This window comes from Chiloscyllium punctatum, chromosome 12, assembly GCF_047496795.1.
Source record: "Chiloscyllium punctatum isolate Juve2018m chromosome 12, sChiPun1.3, whole genome shotgun sequence".
Lineage (NCBI taxonomy): Eukaryota > Metazoa > Chordata > Chondrichthyes > Orectolobiformes > Hemiscylliidae > Chiloscyllium > Chiloscyllium punctatum.
The window spans coordinates 64,051,802-64,076,086 of record NC_092750.1 but is presented as its reverse complement, the minus strand read 5'-3'; the positions used below and the strand labels follow the sequence as shown (position 1 = coordinate 64,076,086).

The following is a 24,285-nucleotide window of genomic DNA, read 5'->3' as shown; positions in this document are numbered from 1 at the left end:
GCCTTTGGTTTCAATTTGCAACCATCCTAGTACATTTTTTCTCAACGAACTGTTGGGAGTTATGAACCATCTCCTTCAACGTCTACTCTGGCTCATCTACCATGATCTTACAAATGCTACCAGATCTGCTTTGCGTTGTTTTATGAATGCAGATTGATAACCACTTGGTTTATTTTGCAAATGAGTACAGTGTTGTTTTCAAGTGTCGAAAGGAAAACAAATTACACTGGAAATCTGAACTGTGTATAAAGAGAGGCTGGAAACACTCAGCAGGACAAATCAGCATCCATCAAGAAAGAAACACAGTTAATGTTCCAAATTGAGGGTTTCGAACAGCTAAAGATAAGCAACTGATGGAAACATTAACTCCAGGTCTTTATATACTTCCTAGACACGATGGGTGATGCTCACGGTCTCAACTTGATATGGTATCGAGAAATTATATTTGCTTCCAAGCTAGATGGCAATCTAATTAGTGTGCCTAAAACAACATTTGACATATCTCTCTGGGGGTTAATCCCATGAAAACACACCATGTGCTAACATTTCTATTTACAAAAGGGTAACAAGAGGATTTTCTTGAATTCAGGATCTTGAAGCCTTTGTTTCTTCACTAATCTATTTAGGTTATCATGTTGGTTGAAAAGCTTCTACCGTTTTATAATTAGTTGCTGAGAAATGAACTTGCAATGCTTTCACGGTCCCTGAACTCATTTCCATCATGAAAAAAAAAATTGTGCAAAGTGAGATCCTTCTTCCCAGCAAGTTCCGATTTATACTAAACGAAAAATGGTAATGAGCTCACAAAACCATCGCGAACTTGCAGCTTCGAAAGCCAGAGCAAAGTGAGACACAATAGTGTCTCCATGGCAACAGTCTTTTGTTTAAAGTCCTACCAGCTGGGAGAAGTTATGCATGAATAAGTTTGACTATTGCTCGTGTAAATGTGACCATTATTTGACAACAAAACAAATTAAAGCTTTACTTGAGGTTCAGCAGTTTTTCACCAGGTTATATCAATGTTCCTCCAGCAACTGGAAACAGCAGACCCAACAGGACTGGTGACACAGAATGGTTCCAATGCTCCTTGTTCTACATCAAAATAACCTGCATTGGCAGAGCACCTCTCACTAGCTTAGCATGCACTGAAGCGTTGTTCAGCTAATACGTCATTTTCAGAATGGCTGTGACATGGATTGACTGTGGCAGAAGGCAGAGAGTGGGGATAAAAGGGTCCTTCTCAGGATGGAAGCCAGTGGCTAATGGTATTCCACAAGAGCCAGTGTTGGGACCACAATTTTTCAGTTGACACATTAATGACCTGGATGAAGGAACTAAGGGCATTCCGGCTAGGTTTGCTGATGATACAAAGGTAGGTGGAGGGACAGATGGTATTTAGGAGGCAGGGAGGCTGCAGAAAGACTTAGAGAGGTTCGGAGAGTGGGCAAAGAAGTGGCAGTGGAAATACAATGTGGGAAACTGTGAGATCATTGGTAGGAAGAATAAAGGCATGGACTATTTTCTAAATTTGGAGAAAATTCAGAAATCTGAAGTGCAAAGGGACTGGAGAGTCCTAGAGCAGGTGTCTCTTAAGGTAAACTTGCAGGTGGAGTCTGCAGTTAGGAAGGCAAATACAATGTTGTCATTCATCTCAAGAAGGAGAAAGTGAGAACTGCAGATGCTGAGATCAGAGCTGAGAATGTGTTGCTGGAAAAGCGCAGCAGGTCAGGCAGCATCCAAGGAACAGGAGAATCGACGTTTTGGGCATCAAAGGGCTGATGCCCAAAACGTCAATTCTCCTGATCCTTGGATGCTGCCTGACCTGCTGCGCTTTTCCAACAACACATTTTCAGCATTCATCTCAAGAAGACTAGAATATAAAAGCAGGAATGTACTTCTGAGGCTTTGTAAGGCTGTGGTCAGACCACATTTAGAGTATTGTGAGCAATTTTGGGCCCCATATGTCAGGAAGGATGTATTGGTCCAAATGCGGGTCCAGAGGAAGTTCACGAGAATGATCCCAGAAATGAAAGGCTTAACATATGAGGAATGTTTGAGGAATCTATGGAGTTTAGAAGGATGAGGGGGAAATCTAATTGAAACTTACAAAATACTGAACAAAGTTTGGGAGAAGATTTGTAGCTCGGGTACTCGTGGTTCTGTTCGCCGAGCTGGGAATTTGTGTTGCAGACGTTTTGTCCCCTGTCTAGGTGACATCCTCAGTGCTTGGGAGCCTCCTATGAAGCACTTCTGTGATGTTTCCTCCGGCATTTATAGTGGTTTGAATCTGCCGCTTCCGGTTGTCAGTACCAGCTGTCCGCTGCAGTGCCCATGAAACGACATGACCAGCTATCCTTAGTAGCCACACACACTGATGACAAGCAACATGAGTTCGACTGGGACAACACTACTATTATAGGACAAGCCAAACAGAGAACAGCCAGGGAATTCCTCGAGGCATGGCACTCATCCACAGATTCAATATACCGGCCACTGCAGCGGACAGCTGGAACTGACAACCGGAAGCGGCAGAGACAGGCCACTATAAATGCCGGAGGAAACATCACAGAAGCGCTTCACAGGAGGCTCCCAAGCACTGAGGATGTCACCTAGACAGGGGACGAAACGTCTGCAACACAAATTCCCAGCTCGGCGAACAGAACCACAACAAAATACTGAACAGCCTGGACAGAGTAGGTATTAGGAAGATGTTTCCATTGGCAGGAGCAATGAGGACCCGAGGGCACAGCATTAGAGTAAAGGGAAGATACTTTTGAACGGAGATGAGGAGAAACTTCTTCAGCCAGAGAGTGGTGAACCTGTGGAATTCAATTCCACAGAAAGACTGTGGAGGCCAGGTCACTGAGTATGTCTAAAACAAGAGAGATAAATTCTTGATTGCCAAGGGGATCAAAGGTTACATGGAGAAAATGGGGTTGAAAAACCAATCAGTCACAATAGAATGGCAGAGCAGACTCAATGGGCCGAATGGACTAATTTCTGCTCTGATGGCTGATGTTCAGATCGCACCAACAGCAACGTGCTAGTCATTGAATATTCTGCTATTTTACAATTAAAAAAAGAAGATTGAAGGATAAACATGGCTCTGACTATAGCGGGCCAGGAAAAAATCAAGTTCTTCACTTCTTCCTCAAAATATTGCCCAGAAACATTTAAACTCCATCCAAGAGGGCAGAACGGGTCTCCAGTTCACTTCATATAATACCTTCAATACCACAGTTCTGCACTGGAGGGTCAGTTGAGATTGCATTCAAGCTGCGTGTTTGTCTCCATGTAACACAATTTTCATGAAATGAGACTGGCTTCAAAAGGAATAATTTGGAGGTGCCGGTGTTGGACTGGGGTGTCCAAAGTTAAAAATCACAACACCAGGTTATAGTCCAATAGGTTTAATTGGAAGCACTCTAGCTTTCAGAGCGTCGCTTCTTCATCAGCCCCACTACCACCTGACGAAAGAGTGACGGTCCGAAAGCTAGTGCTTCCAATTAAACCTGTTGGACTATAACCTGGTGTTGTGTGATTTTTAACTTCAAAAGGAAAGTTTGAACATGCTCACTTAAAACATTCAGCTAAAAGCATTGGTAGGAAAATCAGACTTCTTCAGAAGCCTCGGGAATAAGCACAGGGGGCGTGGCCACAATGCGAGAGGACTTTTTTCCATACCATAGTGAAATTGCAGTTGCCAGATGCTTTCCTATAGCTGAATGGCAGTGGATACCAAAAAAAAGAATAGGTCAACAGGCTGTGCTTTTTAAACAAAATAAAACAACACATTAAGTGGTCAGAAAATAGTTTTTAAGAAAGCTTATTTTAAACTCTCAAGTGATAAGCCACAGACTTTATAACAGTTTTCATTTTGTGTGCAATTCTGGTCTCCTTCTGGTCAGAAGGATGTTGTGAAACTTGAAAGGGTTCAGAAAAGATCTACAAGGATGTTGCCAGGGTTGCAGGATTTGAACTACAGGGAGAGGCTGAACAGGCTGGGGCTATTTTCCCTGTAGCTTCGGAGGCTGAGGGGTGACGTTATAGAGGGTTATAAAATCATGAGGGGTACGGATAGGGTAAATTGACAAGATCTTTTCCCCAGGGTTGGGGAGTCCAGAACTAGAGGGCATAGGTTTAGGGTGAGAGGGGAAAAAATTTAAAAGGGACCCAAGAGGCAACTTTTCATGCAGAGGGCGGTGCATGTATGCAATGAGCTGCCAGAGGAAGTAGTGAAGGCTGGTACAATTACAGCATTTATAAGGCATCTGGACAGGTGAATGAATAAGAAAGGTTCAGTGGGATATGGGCCAAGGGCTGGCAAATGGGACTAGATTAGGATCAAGATATCTGGTCGGCATGGACGAGTTGGACTGAAGGGTCTGTTTCCGTGCTGTACATCTCTATGACTCTATGAAGAAATACAGGTTGAATGACCCTTTCAGTGAAGATTATCTTGCCTGTATCAATCTTCCCCTCTCGTACGCCAGAGCTCTGAAAGGGACAGGAGCAGAAGCAAGGATCTGACAGAGCTTCTTCCCACAGATGCTGGCAGACCTGCTGAGTTTCACCAGCAATTTCTGTTTATTGCGTCTCATGTACTCTGTGGCTGATTTTACTAACACCTACAATTCCCCCAAGCTCTGTCGCAGCTATGTTTGTTTTTATAGTTTATAGCTACAATTCACAAAGAGTTCAGCTTTCAAAATGGTTACGTTTCAAGATGAATTGCAGGCATTACAAAACCACGACTTTGGCAATACAGCTTGACACGAGAGTCAAATAACCTCCCACTGGTGCTAGTTAGGTTACAGTAAACAGGGTCTTGACAACAATGATGTAAGAGACACATTATTAGCCTTAATCTCAGTTTTTTTTATATCACCGAGATAAAAACATTGTGATACCAAGGCATTGAACTATGGCAAAACAGATAGCATCTTGTTGAGGCCATAATGTTTGCACATGGCTGTATTTCTCTTTCACCACCTCAGTTGAAGGAGTTGATTAATATTTCTGGCTACACAGGAGGAGGGTGCCCAATGCTACATCATCAATTGTACTAACCAGAATAATCACAGCATTGAGCCACTTCATGCCCACTCTATTAGCACAGAAGGAAAAAAAAAGTTCAAAAAAGCACAGAAGGGGCCCCTTGTTACACAATCGTACTGCCCCTACCTCTGAGCCAGGAGACCTGGCTACAAGTCCCACCTGGTCCAGAGATGTGCCACAACATCTCTGAACAGGTTGATGAGAAAAAAAAATTAGCACAGAATTCACTCCCTGTTACAGCATTGCCCTTAATGGGCTTTGCATGTAAATTAATCAATTCATCGAATCATAGATTCGGCCTGTCAAGTCCCTCTGAACAGCATCCCCACCCAAACCCACACCCCTACCCCTATCCCTCTAACGCATTTCCCATGGCTACCTCACCGATCCTGCACACCTTTGGACTGTGGGAGGAAACTGGAGCACCCAGAGGAAACCCAAGCAGACACAGGGAGAATGTGTAAACTCCACATAGACAGTCACCTGAGGCTGGAACCAAACTCAGGTGCCTAGCACTGTGTGGAAGCAGCGCTAACCACTGAGCCACCGTACCAACTTTGCGCATGATTTACTGGTGGTGATTAATAGATGGAAAGAAAAAAACCACAGGTGATTTAGTGGATGGAGAAGAAGACAGTGTAAGAACAGTTCTGAATAGAAAACAAAATCAGCATGGAAGGCTCTCTCAGGTCTACCTCTAAACCAGAGGCCCTGCTCCAGAGATAGATCATAGCATGCAAGAACAGGGGGGGGGGGGGGTTGATTAAAATAACTACACTGACTTATGCTGTAGCTTCAATGGATAGCGGATAAGAATGGGAGAAAGTTGACTAATCCTTTGTAACCAAAGGGTATAGAAGATCATGCTTCTGCTGAGATCACTTTTCTAAAGTATACTCTGGGAATTCAAACCCAGTTAATTCTAGTCTACAAGGCTTAAAGAGGAATAAGAAAAAGACTTGAACTTTATGTAGCACCTTTCATGACCCCACAATTTCTCAAATCACTTCGTGCATATAATGACATATCTTTATGCTGCTGGTTTCATGTCAGACTGCACTGCAAGCTTCCACAGAAAGCAAAAAAAAATAGCCAAAAAAATTGCTTAAGTTGCTGCTCAGAGGATTATGTGGAAAAAATAAGGGAGGATTTGAAAGGAAAGAGAAAGAAAGAAATGATAAATAATGTTTCTGTGAAGTAAACCTATAGAGTGTGGCTCACTGGGGAGATGGCTCATGTACAGGAAATAAAACTAAATGACCCACACCATCATAAACTAAACAAACTAATTGTGATAGAGTTTAGAAGTGATGAGGATGGAACAGATAGAGATCAAAGCAGAAAGTCAGCCAAGGTGAAAGAAATGCAGAGGTACCCAAAGAATTAAATCAAATACCACCTTTCCAACACATTGCAGGCTGAGGGAGAAACTTAAGACACTAGTGATTTAAAACTAGGATGTGCACACACATATATATATATAAATAGCCTATTAACAGTTGTAGTGATTTTAAATTAGGTTATATAAAGAGAAACAGAAATTATTAATAGACACTGAATCTATGGTGTAATGACTATGAAACTAGGGCAGGTAGACAGAGAGATAGGATTGTAATTCGCCCCTTTGGTGATAGTGGTACTAAATTAGTCACTACAGAATATATGAAGACGTAAAGGATATGTAAATTCATCAGGGACGTAAACAAACTTTGTCAACTTCATTATAGAATCGATAGCTGTAGACTAAATAATGTTGAGTGAATAACACTGCATTAAACTAAATGCACAATGGTACCAGGGTTATTTTTAAATCATGAAGTGTGGGGAGCTAATCCCAATTTCACTGCTGCATTTTTTTTCTCAATGTGCATCAGTCTCACAGGGGCAGAAAGGAAAAAGAACACAAAATACTGCAGTAACAGAAAGTGAGCGTAATATTTCAGGGGAGCTCAGTTTGCTAACTTGCATCTCTATGACTCTAGGACTCTATTTACAGGCTATGATTTCCCCCAGCAGTTGCCTGAAGTGGTCAGCACCTTAACCTACAACATTGTCACTCTCCAGTTCAATTCGTCACATCAAAGAAAAAGCCTTCTGCAGCCTGATCGTGCCACCAGTGATGACAGGAACTCAACAAACATCAGACTTTAGTATTTTTGCATGCTCAGCATTTTATTTTAATCTCCAAGATTTAATGCTTCATTTGGTGAGTCAAGGGCACGTACCGGTCACAAAATTGGTCAGAAGACATTCTTTTGAATCATATTCATTTTGGGACAAACAAGTTTCAATTCTGCCATACTTTGCACTATTTAATGAAAAGCAATAAAATTTGCAAACATTCATAAGAAGTTTGCACATTTATATTGATGCTATCCATTTTGGGAATAACGTGGTTGTGGGCTTCCTCAGGGTATCTCTACAGAATGAAAGTTAAATGGAGACAACACATATTCTTTCCAAGGTTTTAATAACTGAGAAACCGATTCAGTTGGTTCCCATGTTCAAAAAATAAATCTCAAGCTCCCAAGTGTGTGCAAGTCCTACCATTATCAGACCTGGTCAGAAACATAATTCAACTGAGAGGTGTTCTACTTTGTGAGCCATATAGTAGAGGTGCTGATGTTTGACTGGTTTATTTGGATGTACAAGCTTTTGGAATGCTCTTCCTTCATCAGGTAACCAGTGGGGCAGGATCATAGGACACAGAATTTATTGCAAAAGATCACAGTGTCACACAACTGATGTGATGATAGCAATCCAGGTTTGTTCAAAACATCGCACCAGTTGTATGACACTTTGACCTTTTGCTATAAGTTCCGCGTCTTATATCCTGCCCCACTAGCTACCTGACAAAGGAGCAGCACGCTGAAATCTGTACCTGTGGGGGGATGTTCCAGGACCTTCCTTGGAAGGCTGAAACCACAGATCAGAGCGATTCTATTCATTTAAATGGGAAACGTACCGTCCCGGCAGTCTCCTGGTTCCAGGTTCCGGAATGTTCCCTTTTATATGTTCGGGCCGCGGGTAACCACGGGCAAATGAAACTGGGTAAAATGATTCTGTGGATACAGGGGTCATCCTGTACTTCCAAGTAAACCTGTTGGACAATAACCTGGTGTTGTGTGAAGTTCTCTTTTGATTTCCGTCAAATTTATTTTTCTTTTTAGGGGAATGATGGCATGATTTTAGTAAAACACGTCACCCACTTTCATCACCAAGCATCCACCTCAATATCTCACAGGTCTAACACAAGTGCAGATTGCTGCTCCTTCTCGTATTTTTTTTTAAAATCCCCATTAATGCACCTTACACAAGTGAGAATGGCTGATTAAGAGTGATTTCTTTTTTTTCAAAAAGGGTTCTGCAGTGTTCCCACAACAGTTTGTAGTGGATTTGAGACTGCCCTCAATTTGTTCCAACCAGAGAGAGAAAGAAAAACAGAGGGAGAGACAGACAGGGAGGGGGAGAGACAGACAGGGAGGGGGAGAGAGAGAAAGAGAGAGAGAGAGACACTCACACAGAGACGGGGTGGGGGGGGGAACGAGAGAGAGAAAGAGGAGAGAGAGAGAGAGAGGGAGGGGCGGGGGGAAGAGAGAGAGAGAGACAGATGGGCGGGGGGGGAAGAGAGAGACAGACAGACGGGTGGGGGGGGGAAGAGAGAGACAGACAGACGGGTGGGGGGGGGAAGAGAGAGAGACAGACGGAGGGGGGAAGAGAGAGAGAGACAAACGTGGAGGGAGGGGAAGAGAGAGAGACAGATGGGGGACGACGAAAAAGAGACAGACGGTGGGGGAAGAGAGAGAGAGAGAGAGAGACACAGACGGGGGAGTGTGGGGGGAGAAGAGAGAGACGGATGGGTGGTGGGGGGAGGAGGAAGAGAGAGACAGACGTGGGGGAAAGAGAGGGACGGGGTGGGGAGGGGAGAGAAGAGAGGGACGGGTGGTGGGGGGGGGGGAAGAGAGGGACGGGGTGGGGGGGGGGAAGAGAGGGACGGGGTGGGGGGGGGGAAGAGAGGGACGGGGTGGGGGGGGGAAGAGAGGGACGGGGTGGGGGGGGGGGAGAAGAGAGGGACGGGGTGGGGGGGGGGGGAAGAGAGGGACGGGGTGGGGGGGGGAGAGAGGGACGGGGTGGGGGGGGGGAGAAGAGAGGGACGGAGTTGGGGGGGGGGAAGAGAGGGACGGGGTTGGGGGGGGAAAGAGAGGGACGGGGTGTGTGGGAGGGTGGGGAAAGAGAGGGACGGGGTGTGGGGGGGGAAGAGAGGGATGGGGTGTGGGGGGGGGAGAGAAGAGAGGGACGGGGGGTGGGGGGGGGGGAGAAGAGAGGGACGGGGTGGGGGGGGGGAAGAGAGGGACGGGGTGGGGGGGGAAGAGAGGGACGGGGTGGGAGCAGCGGGGGGAGGAGAGGGATGGGGTGGGGAGAAGAGAGAGACAAACGGGGGGTGGGGGAAGAGAGAGACAGAGAGGGGGGGAGAGAGAGAGGGGGGGAGAGAGGGGGGGGGAAGAGAGAGGGGGGAAAGAGAGAGGGGGGAAAGAGAGAGGGGGGAAAGAGAGAGGGGGGGGAAGAGAGAGGGGGGGAAGAGAGGGGGGGGGAAGAGAGGGGGGGGAAGAGAGGGGGGGGAAGAGAGGGGGGGGAAGAGAGGGGGGGGAAGAGAGGGGGGGGAAGAGAGGGGGGGGAAGAGAGGGGGGGGAAGAGAGGGGGGGGAAGAGAGGGGGGGAAGAGAGGGGGGGGAAGAGAGGGGGGGGAAGAGAGGGGGGGGAAGAGAGGGGGGGGAAGAGAGGGGGGGAAGAGAGGGGGGGAAGAGAGGGGGGGAAGAGAGGGGGGGGGAAGAGAGGGGGGGGAAGAGAGGGGGGGGAAGAGAGGGGGGGGAAGAGAGGGGGGGAAGAGAGGGGGGGAAGAGAGGGGGGGAAGAGAGGGGGGGAAGAGAGGGGGGGAAAGAGAGGGGGGGGAAGAGAGGGGGGGGAAGAGAGGGGGGGGAAAGAGAGGGGGGGGAAGAGAGGGGGGGGAAGAGAGAGGGGGTGGAAAGAGAGGGGGGGAAAGAGAGGGGGGGAAAGAGAGGGGGAGGGAAGAGGGGGGAGGGAAGGGGGGGGAAGAGGGGGCGGGGGAAGAGGGGGGGGAAGAGAGGGGGGAAGAGAGGGGGGAAGAGAGAGGGGAAGAGAGGGGGGAAGAGAGGGGGGGGAAGAGAGGGGGGGGAAGAGAGGGGGGGAAGAGTGGGGGGGGAAGAGAGGGGGGGAAGAGAGGGGGGGAAGAGAGGGGGGGAAGAGAGGTGGGGGAAGAGAGAGGGGGGGAAGAGAGAGGGGGGGAAGAGAGCGAGGGGGGAGAGCGAACGAGGGGGGAGAGCGAACGAGGGGGGGAGAGCGAACGAGGGGGGAGAGCGAACGAGGGGGGAGAGCGAACGAGGGGGGAGAGCGAACGAGGGGGGAGAGCGAACGAGGGGGGGAGAGCGAACGAGGGGGTGAGAGGGGGGGAAGAGTGAGAGGGGGGAAAGAGAGAGGGGGGAAAGAGAGAGGGGGGAAAGAGAGAGGGGGGAAAGAGAGAGGGGGGAAAGAGAGAGGGGGGGGAGAAGAGAGAGAGGGGGGGGAGAAGAGAGAGGGGGGGGGGGGGAGAAGAGAGACACAGAGAGAGCGCGCGTGCGAGAGAGACACACACACTCACACACACACCTGGTTCACTTATTCACCAGAAAAGAAGTCAAATAAGTGGCAATCAAACTGATTCATTTATAAAAATACATCAGATGTCAGTATGAAGTTAAAACCTCAGACTGTAACCTTTCAATAAAAAGATCTCTTTCAATAAAACAAAAACTCCCTTTAGTCCAGGTTGTGTGATTTTTAACTTTGTACATCCCAGTCCAACGCCGGCATCTCCAAATCATGACTACTTTGGAATACTGTGTTCACTTCTGGTCTCCCTCCCATAGTAAGCTAAAAATCACACGACACTAGGTGATAGTCCAACAGGTTTACTTGGATAGGCTCTTCAAAGCACTTCCAAATAAATCTGTTGGATTATCACCCGGTGTCATATGATTTTTAACTTTGTCCACCCCAGTCCAACATCTCCACATCCTACAGCAAGAGGTTGAACAGGCTGGGGCTGTTTTCCCTGGAGCATTGCGTCGGAGGCTGAGGGGTGACCTTATCAATGTTTATAAAGTCATGAGGGGCCTGGATAGGATGAATAGCCAAGGTCTTTTTCCCAGAGTAGGGGAGTCCAGAACTTGAGGGCATAGGTTTAAAGTGGGAGGGGAAAGACTTAAAAAGGGCCAGAGGAGTAACTTTTTCACGCAGAGGGTGGTACGTGTATGGAATGCGCTGCCAGAGGAAGTAGTGCAGGCTGGTACAATTACAACATTTAAAAGGCATCTGGATGGGTGTATGAATAGGAAGGGTTGAGAGAGATACGGGCCAAATGCTGGCAAATGGGACTAGATTAATTTAGGATATCTGATCGGACAAGTTGGACCAAAGAGTCTGCTTCCATGTTGTACAACTCCACAACTCTATGTGGGTGAGCATGAAAGCAGGAATCTGCCAGTTTGCTCTTGGTGACCACTGGGTTAATTGACCAGTGTGATCGCTGTTTCAGACAATTCTGTCAGTGTAACTTGGGGAGGAGAGTGAGGTGGACTTGCTGCTCTTGGCTCCAATTGCTACTTGAATGTATATAAGTGTGTTTGAAGATAGAACCAATTGTTTAACACCAAATAGCTCATCACCACTCATGCTCTGGGCATATGTGGACAAGTGGGAACTTGGTGGAACCTGCCTGATGACGAAGACCCAGGCACAGAGCTTTCAGAGCAGTCTTAAGGGGTGTGTGTGTGTGTGTGTGTGTGTGTGTGTGTGTGTGTGTGTGTATTGGTGAAGAAGAACTATTACAGTTACATGTGATATGCAATAGTGTTAATATTGAGGGATAAGAGCTCAATACTGCAGACACAGGACACCTGACAATTGATGAACCTGAAAACACACATCAGACAGAACAAGTGGAGAAAAGGAGCACCTGTCCTTCATTCTGACCAAACCTGAAAGATTAACTGTCTGATGATGCCAACATGCTGTGGTTTTCCAAAACAAAATGTTCTGTTTTTATTTAATAATGGCAAGGTACGTCAACAAAGATTGGGCTTGGGATGATAATCACAGAAATTTCTAGGAGTTTTCTAAAAAAGGTACCGACTGTCAGGTGGTCATGGCAACATTAGTTGTCGTCAAGGAGACTTGCAAACCAATGATTTTGCTGTACCAATGCGAGAAAGATGGGTATGGGACACCTTGACTGATGAGATCAACAATGGGTGCAAATAAGAACATTAATGTCCATAACTAATATCTCCTCTCTCAGGCGTCTTGCCATCAAATCTACAACAGCTGTGACTAAAACCATTGTGCAATCAGTAACCGCCCATAGGATGACAAAGCAAAATCCCAATTTTTGATGCAACTCACATTTCCCATCACCTGCCTTCATAAACATTTGGGTAAAGTGCCTGGGGCATACACAAGTCGTACAGACCATTGTAACAGCTGCACAAACATTGTAAACCTTCTTCCTATAGATCAGATTAGATTACTTACAGTGTGAAAACAGGCCCTTCGGCCCAACAAGTCCACACCAACCTGCCGAAGCGAAACCCACCCAGACCCATTCCCCTACATTTACCCCTTTACCTAACACTATGGGCAATTTAGCATGGCCAATTCACCTGGGTATGCAGCTTGGAGAATCCAGGGAGAGCAACAGTGAAAGGAAAAGAAAAAAATCCGATGATTCCTATTCATTTCATCAGCCAAACCTATTCAACTTGAAGCCAATAGTGTCTCCTGGATACCCTCACCCCAATGCATGCCCAACTTTATGATTTAACCTGCCAAGTGATAACTGCCTTAATCTTGCTTACGTAATCACTTATGTGTCTTCATAGCCAACGCCAATATAGTAATTGCAGCATTTATGAAAATTAAAACTGAGATCAAAAGATTGGCAAGTTTAGCCATATAGACTTGATGGCCTGAAAGGCCTCTTCTACTGCATGATACTATGATTTCACTAAGTTTAATGTATATCAATTTTAATGCCATTGAGGTTAAAAAAACAACTCATTCAATGCACTGTAATCTTTTCCTTGTCTGGACCAGATTTCTATATAAGCCATAGCAAAACTTGGCATGAGTTACAAATTTACCAGAGCACTTTTCTAGGCACTTGTGCTTGGAGGTGTTTCAATCAGAACATCAGTCAGCATTTGAAGCCGACAACCCTTATTGAAGTTGCGACCAATTCTATACGGCTTATTAATATCAGATGATTTTAACATTCAGCCAACTGGTTGCCAATTGGAATGCGGTTCACTGCACCACACATGGCAAGACATCAGAGTACAGCAACATAAACCTGGAGCGACTCAAAGCAATTGAAAAGCTGCAATGTGTTGATTTCAAGCAAATCTCAAGCCGGTTCAACAATTTCATCAGGTACCAAGCTTAGACAACAGATACCATTGCAGAACTCAGTAATATATGGTCGGGAGAGCAAACTACTTTTTATGTAAACACAACTGTTAATTTCATTCAATATTACAGTAACAAACTCTTCATTAACATGTGACATTAGGACCTATTCTGTCAGCAAAAATATCAATAGCTTTTCTACGATGCTGTCAACAGGCAATAAACAAAGGCTCTTCGAAAGACAAGAGTTTGCAAAGAGACTTCAGACAGCCACTGCTGACTGGTCAGTTCCCTTACAGTATTGGTAAAGGAAGCTGTTTACATAAACAATTTACATTCTACAGGTTTCATAAGTGGGGTCAGTTACTTCAGTTGGTTAGTGTGTGGTGTTTGATAATGGCAGCAGCATGGGTTCAATCCCCAAAATAACTGATAAAATTCTTGGGACTTGCCTTTTCTATTCTACCCATTCAGATTAAATGGTATCCTGATCTGCAACCTCTGAGTCTTGGGGAGGTTACATGGGGGAAGACAGAAAAAACATTCATGAAGAGTTTAAATCTCAGCATAAAAATATGACCAAAAATCACAATAATCTAAATGGGAAACTTTGATGTATAGGTGGATTGACACCCACTGAGTATGAGTGTGTGTGCGTGCATGTTTTTTCTCAAAACTGATGATATATGATATTCCACTTGTTTCTATTTGACATTAAACACGGTTAGATATTTTCACCCACAGCAAGATTAAACTCAAGAGCTGAAGTCACGATTCCATTTCACTGATAACTGGTCACAACTTTTAGCCACACTTACACATGATACTTACAGCTTGGGTAATGGTGCTCTTCACTTTCTCACTAAGTATGCCCTCAAAGACGAAAGAGTCTCCGAATTTTTCTGCCTAATGGGGAAACAACAACAATTGGCTGTTAACTGCAGCAAATTAGAGTCATGTTTTCTCATACCTTTGCAGGCTGCAGTGTTGCTTTGCTCGCTTGCTTCAAAAAGTCTCAGTCATGTATCGAACACTGTATTAAAAAAATTTTAAAAGGTTTTTTGCTGTTGCTTTCTTCTGTCCATTTGCGTGAAGGAGTAATCTTTTTGAAACACAGAAGATACTGATCTGACAAGAATTGCCGAGGTGGATGTTGAAAAAGGGTGCTTCCCCTTCCGAAACAGACTAGATCAACGGGACACAATTTCAAGATAAAAGGGTCTGTCACTTGAGGCCAGTTGAAAGGCAACACTTTCTCAGAAGTTCCTGAGTCTTTGGAATTCTATTCCTCGAGTACAGAGGATACAGGTCATTGAACATCGCTAACGCAGAGGTACATAGACTAACCAAAGAGTCAAAAGATGATGAGAGGCAAGCAGGAAAATGCAACTCAGGCCATAATTACTTCAACAATGATGCTATGAAATAGCAGAGCAGGTTCCAGGGACTGAATGGCTGACGACGACTCCTGATTGTTATGTTCATATGTTCATTCAACTGCAAAGTTGCCTTCATGCTCATCACTGAGCTTCCTACATTGGTATTTCTTCCTCCACCCATTTGCAGATGGAAACAGGGCAGTGGAAATTACCGATGTGAACACTTTTCACTGCTCCTATAGGCAGCAATAGTAACAGGTCTACCCTGTTGATATGAGCAGAGCCATTATTGACAGACGTACAAAGTACATAGAATATGACTTGCAGAGCATTTATTATTAGAGCTTTCTGAAGTTGTAACATGCAGGCTGGATAAAGGGGAAGCCAATAGATTAGACCATTTGGATTTTCAAAATGCATTTGTTAAAATCATAGAGTCATAGAGACACACAGCACAGAAACAGACCCTTCGGTCCAACTTGTCCATGCTGATCAGATATCCCAAATGAATCTAGTTCCATTTGCCACATATCACTCTAAATGCTTCCTATTTAAATACCATGAAGATGCCTTTTAAACGTAGTAATTGTACCAGCCTCCAAGGTTCCAAACAAAAGGAGGAGCACATCACTGCAGATGCTGGAATCTGAGCAGAAAACAAAAAGTGTTGGTGATCACAGCAAGTCAGGCAGCATCTGTGGAGAGAAAGCAAAGTTGAAGCTGAAGAAGAGTCATTTTGATTCGAAACACTAGCTTACTCCCTTTCCATGGATGCTGCCGACCCGCTGTGATATCCTGTGTTTTTTGTTTTCAGTCCAAACAAAAGGAGATTCAACAAGTTAAGAGCAATGTGAGGTGACATATTAATATGGACACCAGGATCGACTGATTATCAGGAAACAAAGTTGGGATGGATGGATCACGTTCAAGTCAGCAAACTCTAACAAGCAGAGTGCCACAGGATTAGTGCTGGGGCCTCAACTATTTGCAAACTAAATCCATTGGTTGAATGAAGAGGCTGACTGCCCTGCCGTCCAATTTGCAATGCTTCACAGGTAGGTTAGAAGGCAAGTTGTGCAAGTACAAATTGTCTGCAAATGGTTATGGTTAGGTTAAGTGAGTTGGCAAAAAAAACCCCACTGCAAATGCAGTAGAATAAGGGAAATTGAGAGTTTGTCCACTTTGGCATTGAGAACAGTAAAGCAGAATATTATTTAAATAGGGAGAGACAGCAGAATGCCGCACCACAGGGACCTTCATGCCCTCCATGAATCACTGAAAATCAGTATGCAAGTACAGCAAGCAATTTGGGAAATAAACATACTGTGTGGGGTTAGGGGAGGCAGTGAGGGGGTTAGTGTATGAAATTAGAGGAGCTTTGCGACATCTGTACAGGGCATTGGTGAAACCATAAGGAGAGTATGGTGTACAAATTTGGTCACCTGACTTAAAGGAGGCACATACTTGCATGGGAAGCAGCTCAAAGATGACAGATTAGGCTGGTTCCTAACAGTTGTCTTATTTGTTAGCATTGGACAAGTTGGATCGATAACTCTTGTTTCACTCTCCAAGTAATGTTTCAAGTCTGACATAACTCTTCTTCACAATGAAACAGGCTGAAAACTGAAGAACTTTCAGTTCTGAAAACTCATCGACTCAGAACATTAACAGTTTGGCTCGCCACAGATTCTACAGACATGCTGAGTTCTTCAGCACTTTATGCTTTATTTCAGATTTCCAGTATTTTGCTCCTATTGGATCTATACTTACTACACTTGAACGACAGACAGTGGTCTTATTGAAATAAACAATTACAATAGGGTCGATGCTGAGAGGATGGTTCCCCTCTCAGGGATAAAGGACGAGGGATACTGTTGAAACCTAAGTGCGTTTGGATTTCCACAATGCCATTTGTTAAGGTGTCCATACAAAAGTTGCCTGTAGAAGTTAAGAGCACACAGTATGATGCCGATGAATGGATTAAAGAGGAACAATTTCTTCAAGGATTGTTAATGTCTGAACTTCAGAGACCTTTATAAGTGGGAACTGGTTACCCCATGCCTACCGTGAAGCAGCAAAAATGTCTGGAGAAGCAAGATCGAGAAATCGTGTTCTGATCAGCAAAAGGATCATCTCAACAAACCGTGAAGCTTGTGACCACTGAACTGTATCCCCAAGCTTTCCCTCCACCCATATGTCTATGTGCACACACAGAAGGGGGAATTTTATCACTGGGTTGAAGTTTTAATGAGCTACATGAAGATATTTCATTACTCTTCCTGCAGTTGGACTTTATCTATTTGCAAACAAAAATTGTAATTCTTAAGTACAGAGACCTGGTCCATGTTCTGTTTGCCTGGATTGAAAAGACAGATGAATTGGGGAACTCTACCAACTTATTAAAATCTTTACCTTTTGTGACGATTCTGGAGGTGGCTGGTCTTGATTTCCAACCCACTAACCTACTGAGCTACAACAGACATTAGAACAGGACACTTTCAGCTGCTATAACTGCAGTTGAACATACAATGGGGTTTAGCACTGATCAGGCAGGAGCCCATAGCACAGTTTGCTGATGGCCACATGGAAAATTCAGGGGCTGCTGTGTGGGGGAAGCAATGAGTAACAAAATACTGCTTCAAAGGAGGGGGGAGAATTGCTAAGGGATTGTGTGATGAGAGGAACTTTTAGAGAATGTCCAGGGAATAAAGAGCAGAAGCAGGAAAGGTGTCAAAGTACAATCAACGGTCCATGGGAAGGTCTTGCTAAAGTATTATTTTTAAAGACAGGCTCAAAGAAACTTGTGTTGACCACAATCATTGTGACTATAATGAGAGAGGACTGTTCATGTGAAGCTTTTCAATAGAAATCCCTAAAGAACGACAAGCAAGAAACTCAAGTAACTGGTGGGTACAATTATCCAGCTGCCTCAGATGCCTTCACACTCACTCCAATTGTGGAGTGGTTACCAATAAACCAATAGGACCATATTCTCAGCAGAAGGTTGCCCTCCAGAGCTCTCATAGCTGATTCCAAACAAAAATAGTAATTTTTTAAAAACTTTACTCATGGTGCTGGGCCAGCATTTATAGACCATCTGTAGTTGTCTTTGAGAAGGTGCTGTGAGTGGCTTCAAAATCTGCTGCAATCCATGTGTTGTAGGTTGATCTACAACGCCCTTGCACCAAATTATGCCAAACTATAATCCAGTCATACGTAATTTAATACCCATCGCATGCAAGACAATGGTGGCTTTAAGAGGTATACTTTGTCCTAGTTTCTTTTAAGAAAGAGGTTAAACGAGTCTAAGATGAGCAACTTGAGAAGCAATAGTTTTTTTAAGTTGGAACAATAGAGGCAGCTTGGATGAGTGGGGCCAGCTCTCTCAGACCAGGCTTTCTAGTTTTTTTAGCTTTTAGATTCAGCAGTTGCTGTTATGGGCTTGAAGAAGTGGAAGTTATTTTTCTCTCTCAATTACAAACAAAAACAGGGTTTTCTTCCTCCGCTGCCGAATTGCATGCGAGACAAAATTTATTTTCTGAATTTTGCCAAGGGGTGTGTTTATGGGCTGTTACATATTGGAATAGTTAATTAGCAATTGTTACTGCATCTATTATTCTGTTAAGTTTTCCAAAGGAGTTAAGTTGTTCTAAGTTCTTCTTTCTTTTGTTGTATTTTAACCACAGCATTTGAGGATATCATGCTTTGCTTGACACCGAGTAATTTGACCAGTTGAATTGCATCTGGAACACAGCATTTGCCTTTAAAACAGGAAAGGTTAGGGGCTAGGCTACTTCTTAAAATATTTTGGGAGGGGGGGGGGAATGCTATAATCTGGTCCATAACACATGGCATTCTCTCTAACAGAAGTCAATCTGTGCAAGAATAGTAACCATCATTATTAATATCAGAAGGAGACATTTATCACCACAAATATGCAATCATATGAATGGAAATCTTCACAAAATAATCTGAGTACAGTATTAACATTGTTTAATCTGTGAGCTACATAGGGCAGCCCAATATTTTAGAGTCATCCATGTATCATAGGACACCAGGTAGCAGTTTCTCAAGGCTAACAAAAAAGTATCTTTCCAAGCAGTCCTGATTTATTGGCAGAACTGTATTTCAGGGATAACAAGTGTACAATGTACTTTTAGTGTAACTTCATGACTTTTTAATTCAACTAACTTGGTAACACGTTGACAAGTATAACAGGAATATACAGGGAATGCAGCAGTTAAAATAGCAGAAGAATATCAAAATAACTGCAGATGCTGTAAAAATCAGGAAACAAAACAAAAATTGCTGGGAACACTCAGCAGGTCTAGCAGTATCTGTGGAAGGAAAGCAGAGTTAATGTCAAGTTTAGAACAGACATAAACAAATGAAACAGTTACAGTAGTATACCACTTGGTTTAATTTCAAACATTCATTTTTATCAAAGGCCATAGCTGAGTTGCCAACATTAAGACAATGTTAGGAATGAGATTTACATGATCAAAGAGAACACAGTGGTGTAAGAAATGGTCCTCTCACTGTAATGTGTCCTTTGAAAGATAAATGGTTTATTGCTTTTGGTAAACTGTAAACACTACATAAGATTCGCATACCTCAGAATACATGAAAACTTCACATCTGCAGATTTTATGATGTGCTTAGCGAGTGACTAAATATTTGACTCGAAAAGATGCTCAGTTACAACAGAATGAGACAACGGTCATAATTTGCTCAGCATATGACAGAGTACTAGTGTAAGCAACTGGCCTACGAGCAACTAACAAAAATATCAGTATCCTGCAATTTGTGCTCTTCAATTTCTATGCAGAAGGATCCACCAGAATTCAAATTTATTTGAAAAGCGAGCTACATTCTCCACTTTGAGCGCTTCCCTTCCCACACTGCACTTCCTTGTTGTAACCCATTTCCCAGACACACTCATTACTCTTCTGCTTCCCTCAGACTATTTTCCTCAACCAAACATCCGATATTTTGCAGCCAAAGCTCAATTCATGATTGGGAAAGTCAGTAAACCCCGAAACAGAGGCCAAGAGTTTATAAAATCATTTATGGAATGTGCAACCCAAGAGCAAAGAGTCTGGAGTCTGGAGGCCAGTCCAGGTAAGGACATTGCACTGGGACACTCCTGATGAAGGGTTTTTGCCCGAAACGTCGATTTTCCTGCTCCTCGGATGCTGCCTGACCTGCTGTGCTTTTCCAGTACCACTCTAGACTCTAATTGCCAGCATCTGCAGTCCTCACTTTCACCTGGAGTCACATGCAGGCCAGTCGAGATAAGGACAATCAATTTCCTTACCTAAAGGACGTTAGTGAACCAGATGAGATGTTACAAGAATGGACATGTTTGTTATAGGATCAGTTTTATATTTAATTCCAAGCTTTTTTTTAAAAATTGAATTCAAATTTCATCCTTTGCCATCGTGGGCTTCGAATCCATGTCCTCAGAAACTTAGCTTGGGGCTTTGGATGACTAATCCAATGACACCACACCTCCTCGTTATGTTCTTCATAGCCTCAGGTCATTCCACATCAAAATGCAGAAGCAAATTCCTACAGCAAGGCCCATCAAACAGCAAGGAGATAAATAACCAGATAGTCTTTTTTAAATGAATCATACCATATGATATAGGTGTTGCTGGCAAAGCCAAGCATCTGTTGCCCATTCCTATAATTAGCCTTGAATGAGTGGCGTGCTAAACAATTTCCAAGGGTGATGACATTGCTGTGGGTCTGGAATCACATGAAGCAAGGCCAGGCAAAGATGGCAGATTTCCTCTCCTCTTTGTGCATCAATGAAACAGATGGGTTTTTACAACCATCAATAATGGTCACCATTCAAGTAGTTTTTAATTCCATGTTTTCCTCAAATTCAAATGTCACCATCCGCCATGGTGAGATGCAAACTCTTTCCATAGAACATTAGCCTCAGGTTCTGGATTAGAAGCTCAGTGACTTATGGTATGCCATTACCTTGATGGTTGAGGAATAAATGGTGTCCTTCTCCTTCTGCTCAGTCTTCTTCAAACAGTGACATTGAACAGAAACTGCATGCATTCATGTAGAACTGAGCTCAAAAACTGCATGAATTCATGTAAAACCCTGTTATCTCTCTTTTTAAATTAGAATCAATCTAAACATCATGGCATAGACAGAGAACACAGGGGGCTTACACCTTCAACATATTGTCTAGCTGTCACCATTGTTAACAGCTAACCTGAGAATGCAACTTTTTAAAAAAAGGTTTTGTGATTTACACATGAAAGAAGTGAAACTATCATGATATTCTAACAGATGAAAGGCTTAACAGACAATCAATTTTTCAATGTATAATTTCAGTTACATCACATTGTAAATTTTTGCTATAAATTCTGTGTTAGGATTGAGCCCTCCACTACCACCTGATGAAGGAGCGACGTTCCGAAAGCTAGTGTGCTTCCAATTAAACCTGTTGGACTATAACCTGGCGTTGTGTGATTTTTAATTTTGTACACCCCAATCCAACACCGGCATCTCCAAATCATTGAACAGTGAACTCTTCATCTGAATGAACAGAGTTGGTTTGGAATACAAATTCCAAAAGGTGGCGCAGAGATGGCTAAGGGCTGCAGCAGTTTGGATATGCACCACAGGTTAACCACAAGAGACTGCATAAAGTTGCAGTCCGTCCAGACAGCAGGTAAAAATTTGCAAGAGAATGATGACGTTCGAAATATATGTGGAGAACAGGGAATTAAAAAAAAATCAATACAAGTCAACATGGTGAAGAGCTTCAGTAATCTATTGAAGAAAAGCCAAAAAAGGTATGCTGGAGAAAATTGGGTCACAAGGAGGTAATGACACTTTTAAAGATTTTAGGTCAAGTGGAGTTGAAGTGCAGAAGGAAACAAGCAGATATGGTTGTGGAAGCAGAGTTTGAAGTGCAGTTTAGGATCAACAGCCACTCTCAGTGAGAGGGATATACTGGACAGTTTGATTGGGATCAACATTTACAGCTTCACACTTCCCAATATTTAATCTCAATAAATTGGGTTCATCTTTGAAAACCACAGGAAGCCTTACAGCACCAAGATGCTGCGGAGATCAGGCTCCTTCAAATAACAGAGATCAGCATACCAAAGGAAACTAGCAATTGACACCATTGATGGACAACATGAGGATTCAGAAGGGAAGAGGGGCAAGACCTGTGTGGAGCAGATGGCACAATAAATGCAGTAGTCACTGCTGCATGCAGGTGTGGAGAGAACAGTGCATGGTGGACTGAGCCAGTAAACAGAATAAGGGCCAAGTGAGCACATCAGAAAATGGATCTCGGCATTACAGAAGCCTGGGGGATGACAGAAAATGGGAGACAAAAGACTGGGATAGTTGCACAATAGACAGATAGTAGTGGTTATACTACACAACGCTGCCATTGGCAGTTTGCAAGCCAGAGTATCCAATAGATCGCTGGGAATAAAAGTAGTTGCCTGCAGAACTGCCCAATATAAACAGAATGGAACAAAGCACGCAATTAAAGAAACCAAACAGTAACACATCAAATCAGAGCATTCAGAATCTCTTGGGCCCCATACAAAAATAAAAGAACCATTCAACTTCTTTTCAAAAAAAAAACAAAAATCAGCTCAGCACATCAAATGCTGCACAAGTGGAGCTAGAAACAATTTTGACAGGGACAGATCTCTCAAATTTAATTACTGGCTGTTGGAGAAGAAAAGCAGTTGGCACTCCAGTGAGCAATTCTATGGATTTTCAGCAGCTCTTTGCAATTATGAGGCACACTGCTTTAGCAGATGATTAATTCTGGATTTGAATTGCTTACTTGAGCCAGAAATACGTATGTTAACCTAGTTTCTAAAGAAATGAGCCACCATGAGATAGCTACCCAGGAAAAGATGCTCAAATATGTCTAATTCAGAGTGGCATGACACAATTCGAAGCAGCTTAGAGGTAGTGCTACTCCTATGCAGCTGCTTCCTTTTGGGTGTTACGAGGCACAGGTTTATAGGGTGCTTTAAAAACATGCTGCCAAAAACAGTTGCAATGCATCCTGTAGTTAAGGCACGCTGTCACAGCTGTGGAAGAAAATGGATGCCTATAAAGACAGTGAACGGGTTTCTAAATTCTAACCACAGTCTTGCAAAGGACCAATTGTTTGTGACGCTTTTACTGAATAAATTTAGTACGTGGCTCATTCTTCAGCCAAAGCCAGATTTACACAAGACTTGAAGCCCCAGGAAGACTTGGATAATTCATGCCACAATTGGCAAATTCTTTATTGTCAACTGGAAACTGTGGCAGAGAGATCTGGAAGCACATTGGTTTTATAAGGCACTCGGTGTAGCAGGTGATGAGTACTGAAAAGGGAAAGGTCAGGCCATCCTAATCAGGTTCATTTCTTGCAGGCTGAAAGAGAGCAATGAGTTGAAGAGCAAGGAACTGGTTTTCTCTGTAAATCTCTGACGGGCTCTGTATTCCAAAACTGACAGATTTAACCTTTGCCAAACAGTGAACCTTGCAAGGAGAAAGTGAGGACTGCAGATGCTGGAGATCAGAGTCGAGAGTGTGTTGATGGGAAAGCGCAGCATACAAGGAGCAGGAGAATTGACATTTCAGACTTTAGCCTTCAGAGATATAAGTGTTATAGGCAAGGCAGATGAGCTTAGAGACTGGATCAGCACATGGGACTATGATGTTGCTGCCATCACAGAGATTTGGTTTAGAGAGAGAACTGGCTGCTGAAAGTTCCAAGGTTTTGTTGTTTCAAATGAGATAGAAAGGAAGGTAAAAGAGGTAGAGCAGTTGCATTACTAATGGGGGGGGAAGAATGTCATATCTGCACACAGAGAGGACATGTTGGAGAGCTGAGGCAATACGGGTAAAGCGCAAAAATAAGAAAATGCGATCTCTCTGATAGGATTACACTATAGACTCCCCAACAGCCACCAAGACACTGAGGAGCAAATATGTAGGCAGATTATTGAAAGATGCAATAGAAACAGAATTGTCATAGTGGGTAACTTTAACTTCCCCAATATTAGGGCAAGAGGCTTAGATGGGGCAGAGCTAAAAAATGTGTTGCTGGAAAAGCGCAGCAGGTCAGGCAGCATCCAAGGAGCAGGAGAATCGACGTTTTTCAGTTCTGATCTCCAGCATCTGCAGTCCTCATTTTCTCTTAGATGGAGCAAAATTTCTTAACTGCATCCAAGAGGGCTTCTTGAAAAAGTATGTGGATAGTCCAACTAGAGGAGCTGGGCTTTGTACTGGTTAATGAGCTTGGCCAGGTGACTGACCTTTTAATGGGAGAGCATTTTGGAAACAGTGATCACAATTCCTTAAGTTTTAAGATAGCTATGAATAAGGATAAGTCA

At 43.8% G+C, this 24,285-nt stretch overlaps 1 protein-coding gene across 3 annotated transcripts in view; it reads right to left on the bottom strand.

Annotated features, from left to right (window-relative positions):
• Positions 1-24,285, bottom strand: part of sumf1 (sulfatase modifying factor 1) — a 164,797-nt gene that overhangs the window by 121,948 nt on the left and 18,564 nt on the right. For all 3 annotated transcript variants that reach the window (XM_072582665.1, XM_072582664.1, XM_072582666.1), the window contains exon 3: positions 14,349-14,423. In XM_072582665.1, coding sequence (XP_072438766.1) covers positions 14,349-14,423 — 75 coding nt within the window. The remainder of the gene's footprint in view (positions 1-14,348; positions 14,424-24,285) is intronic.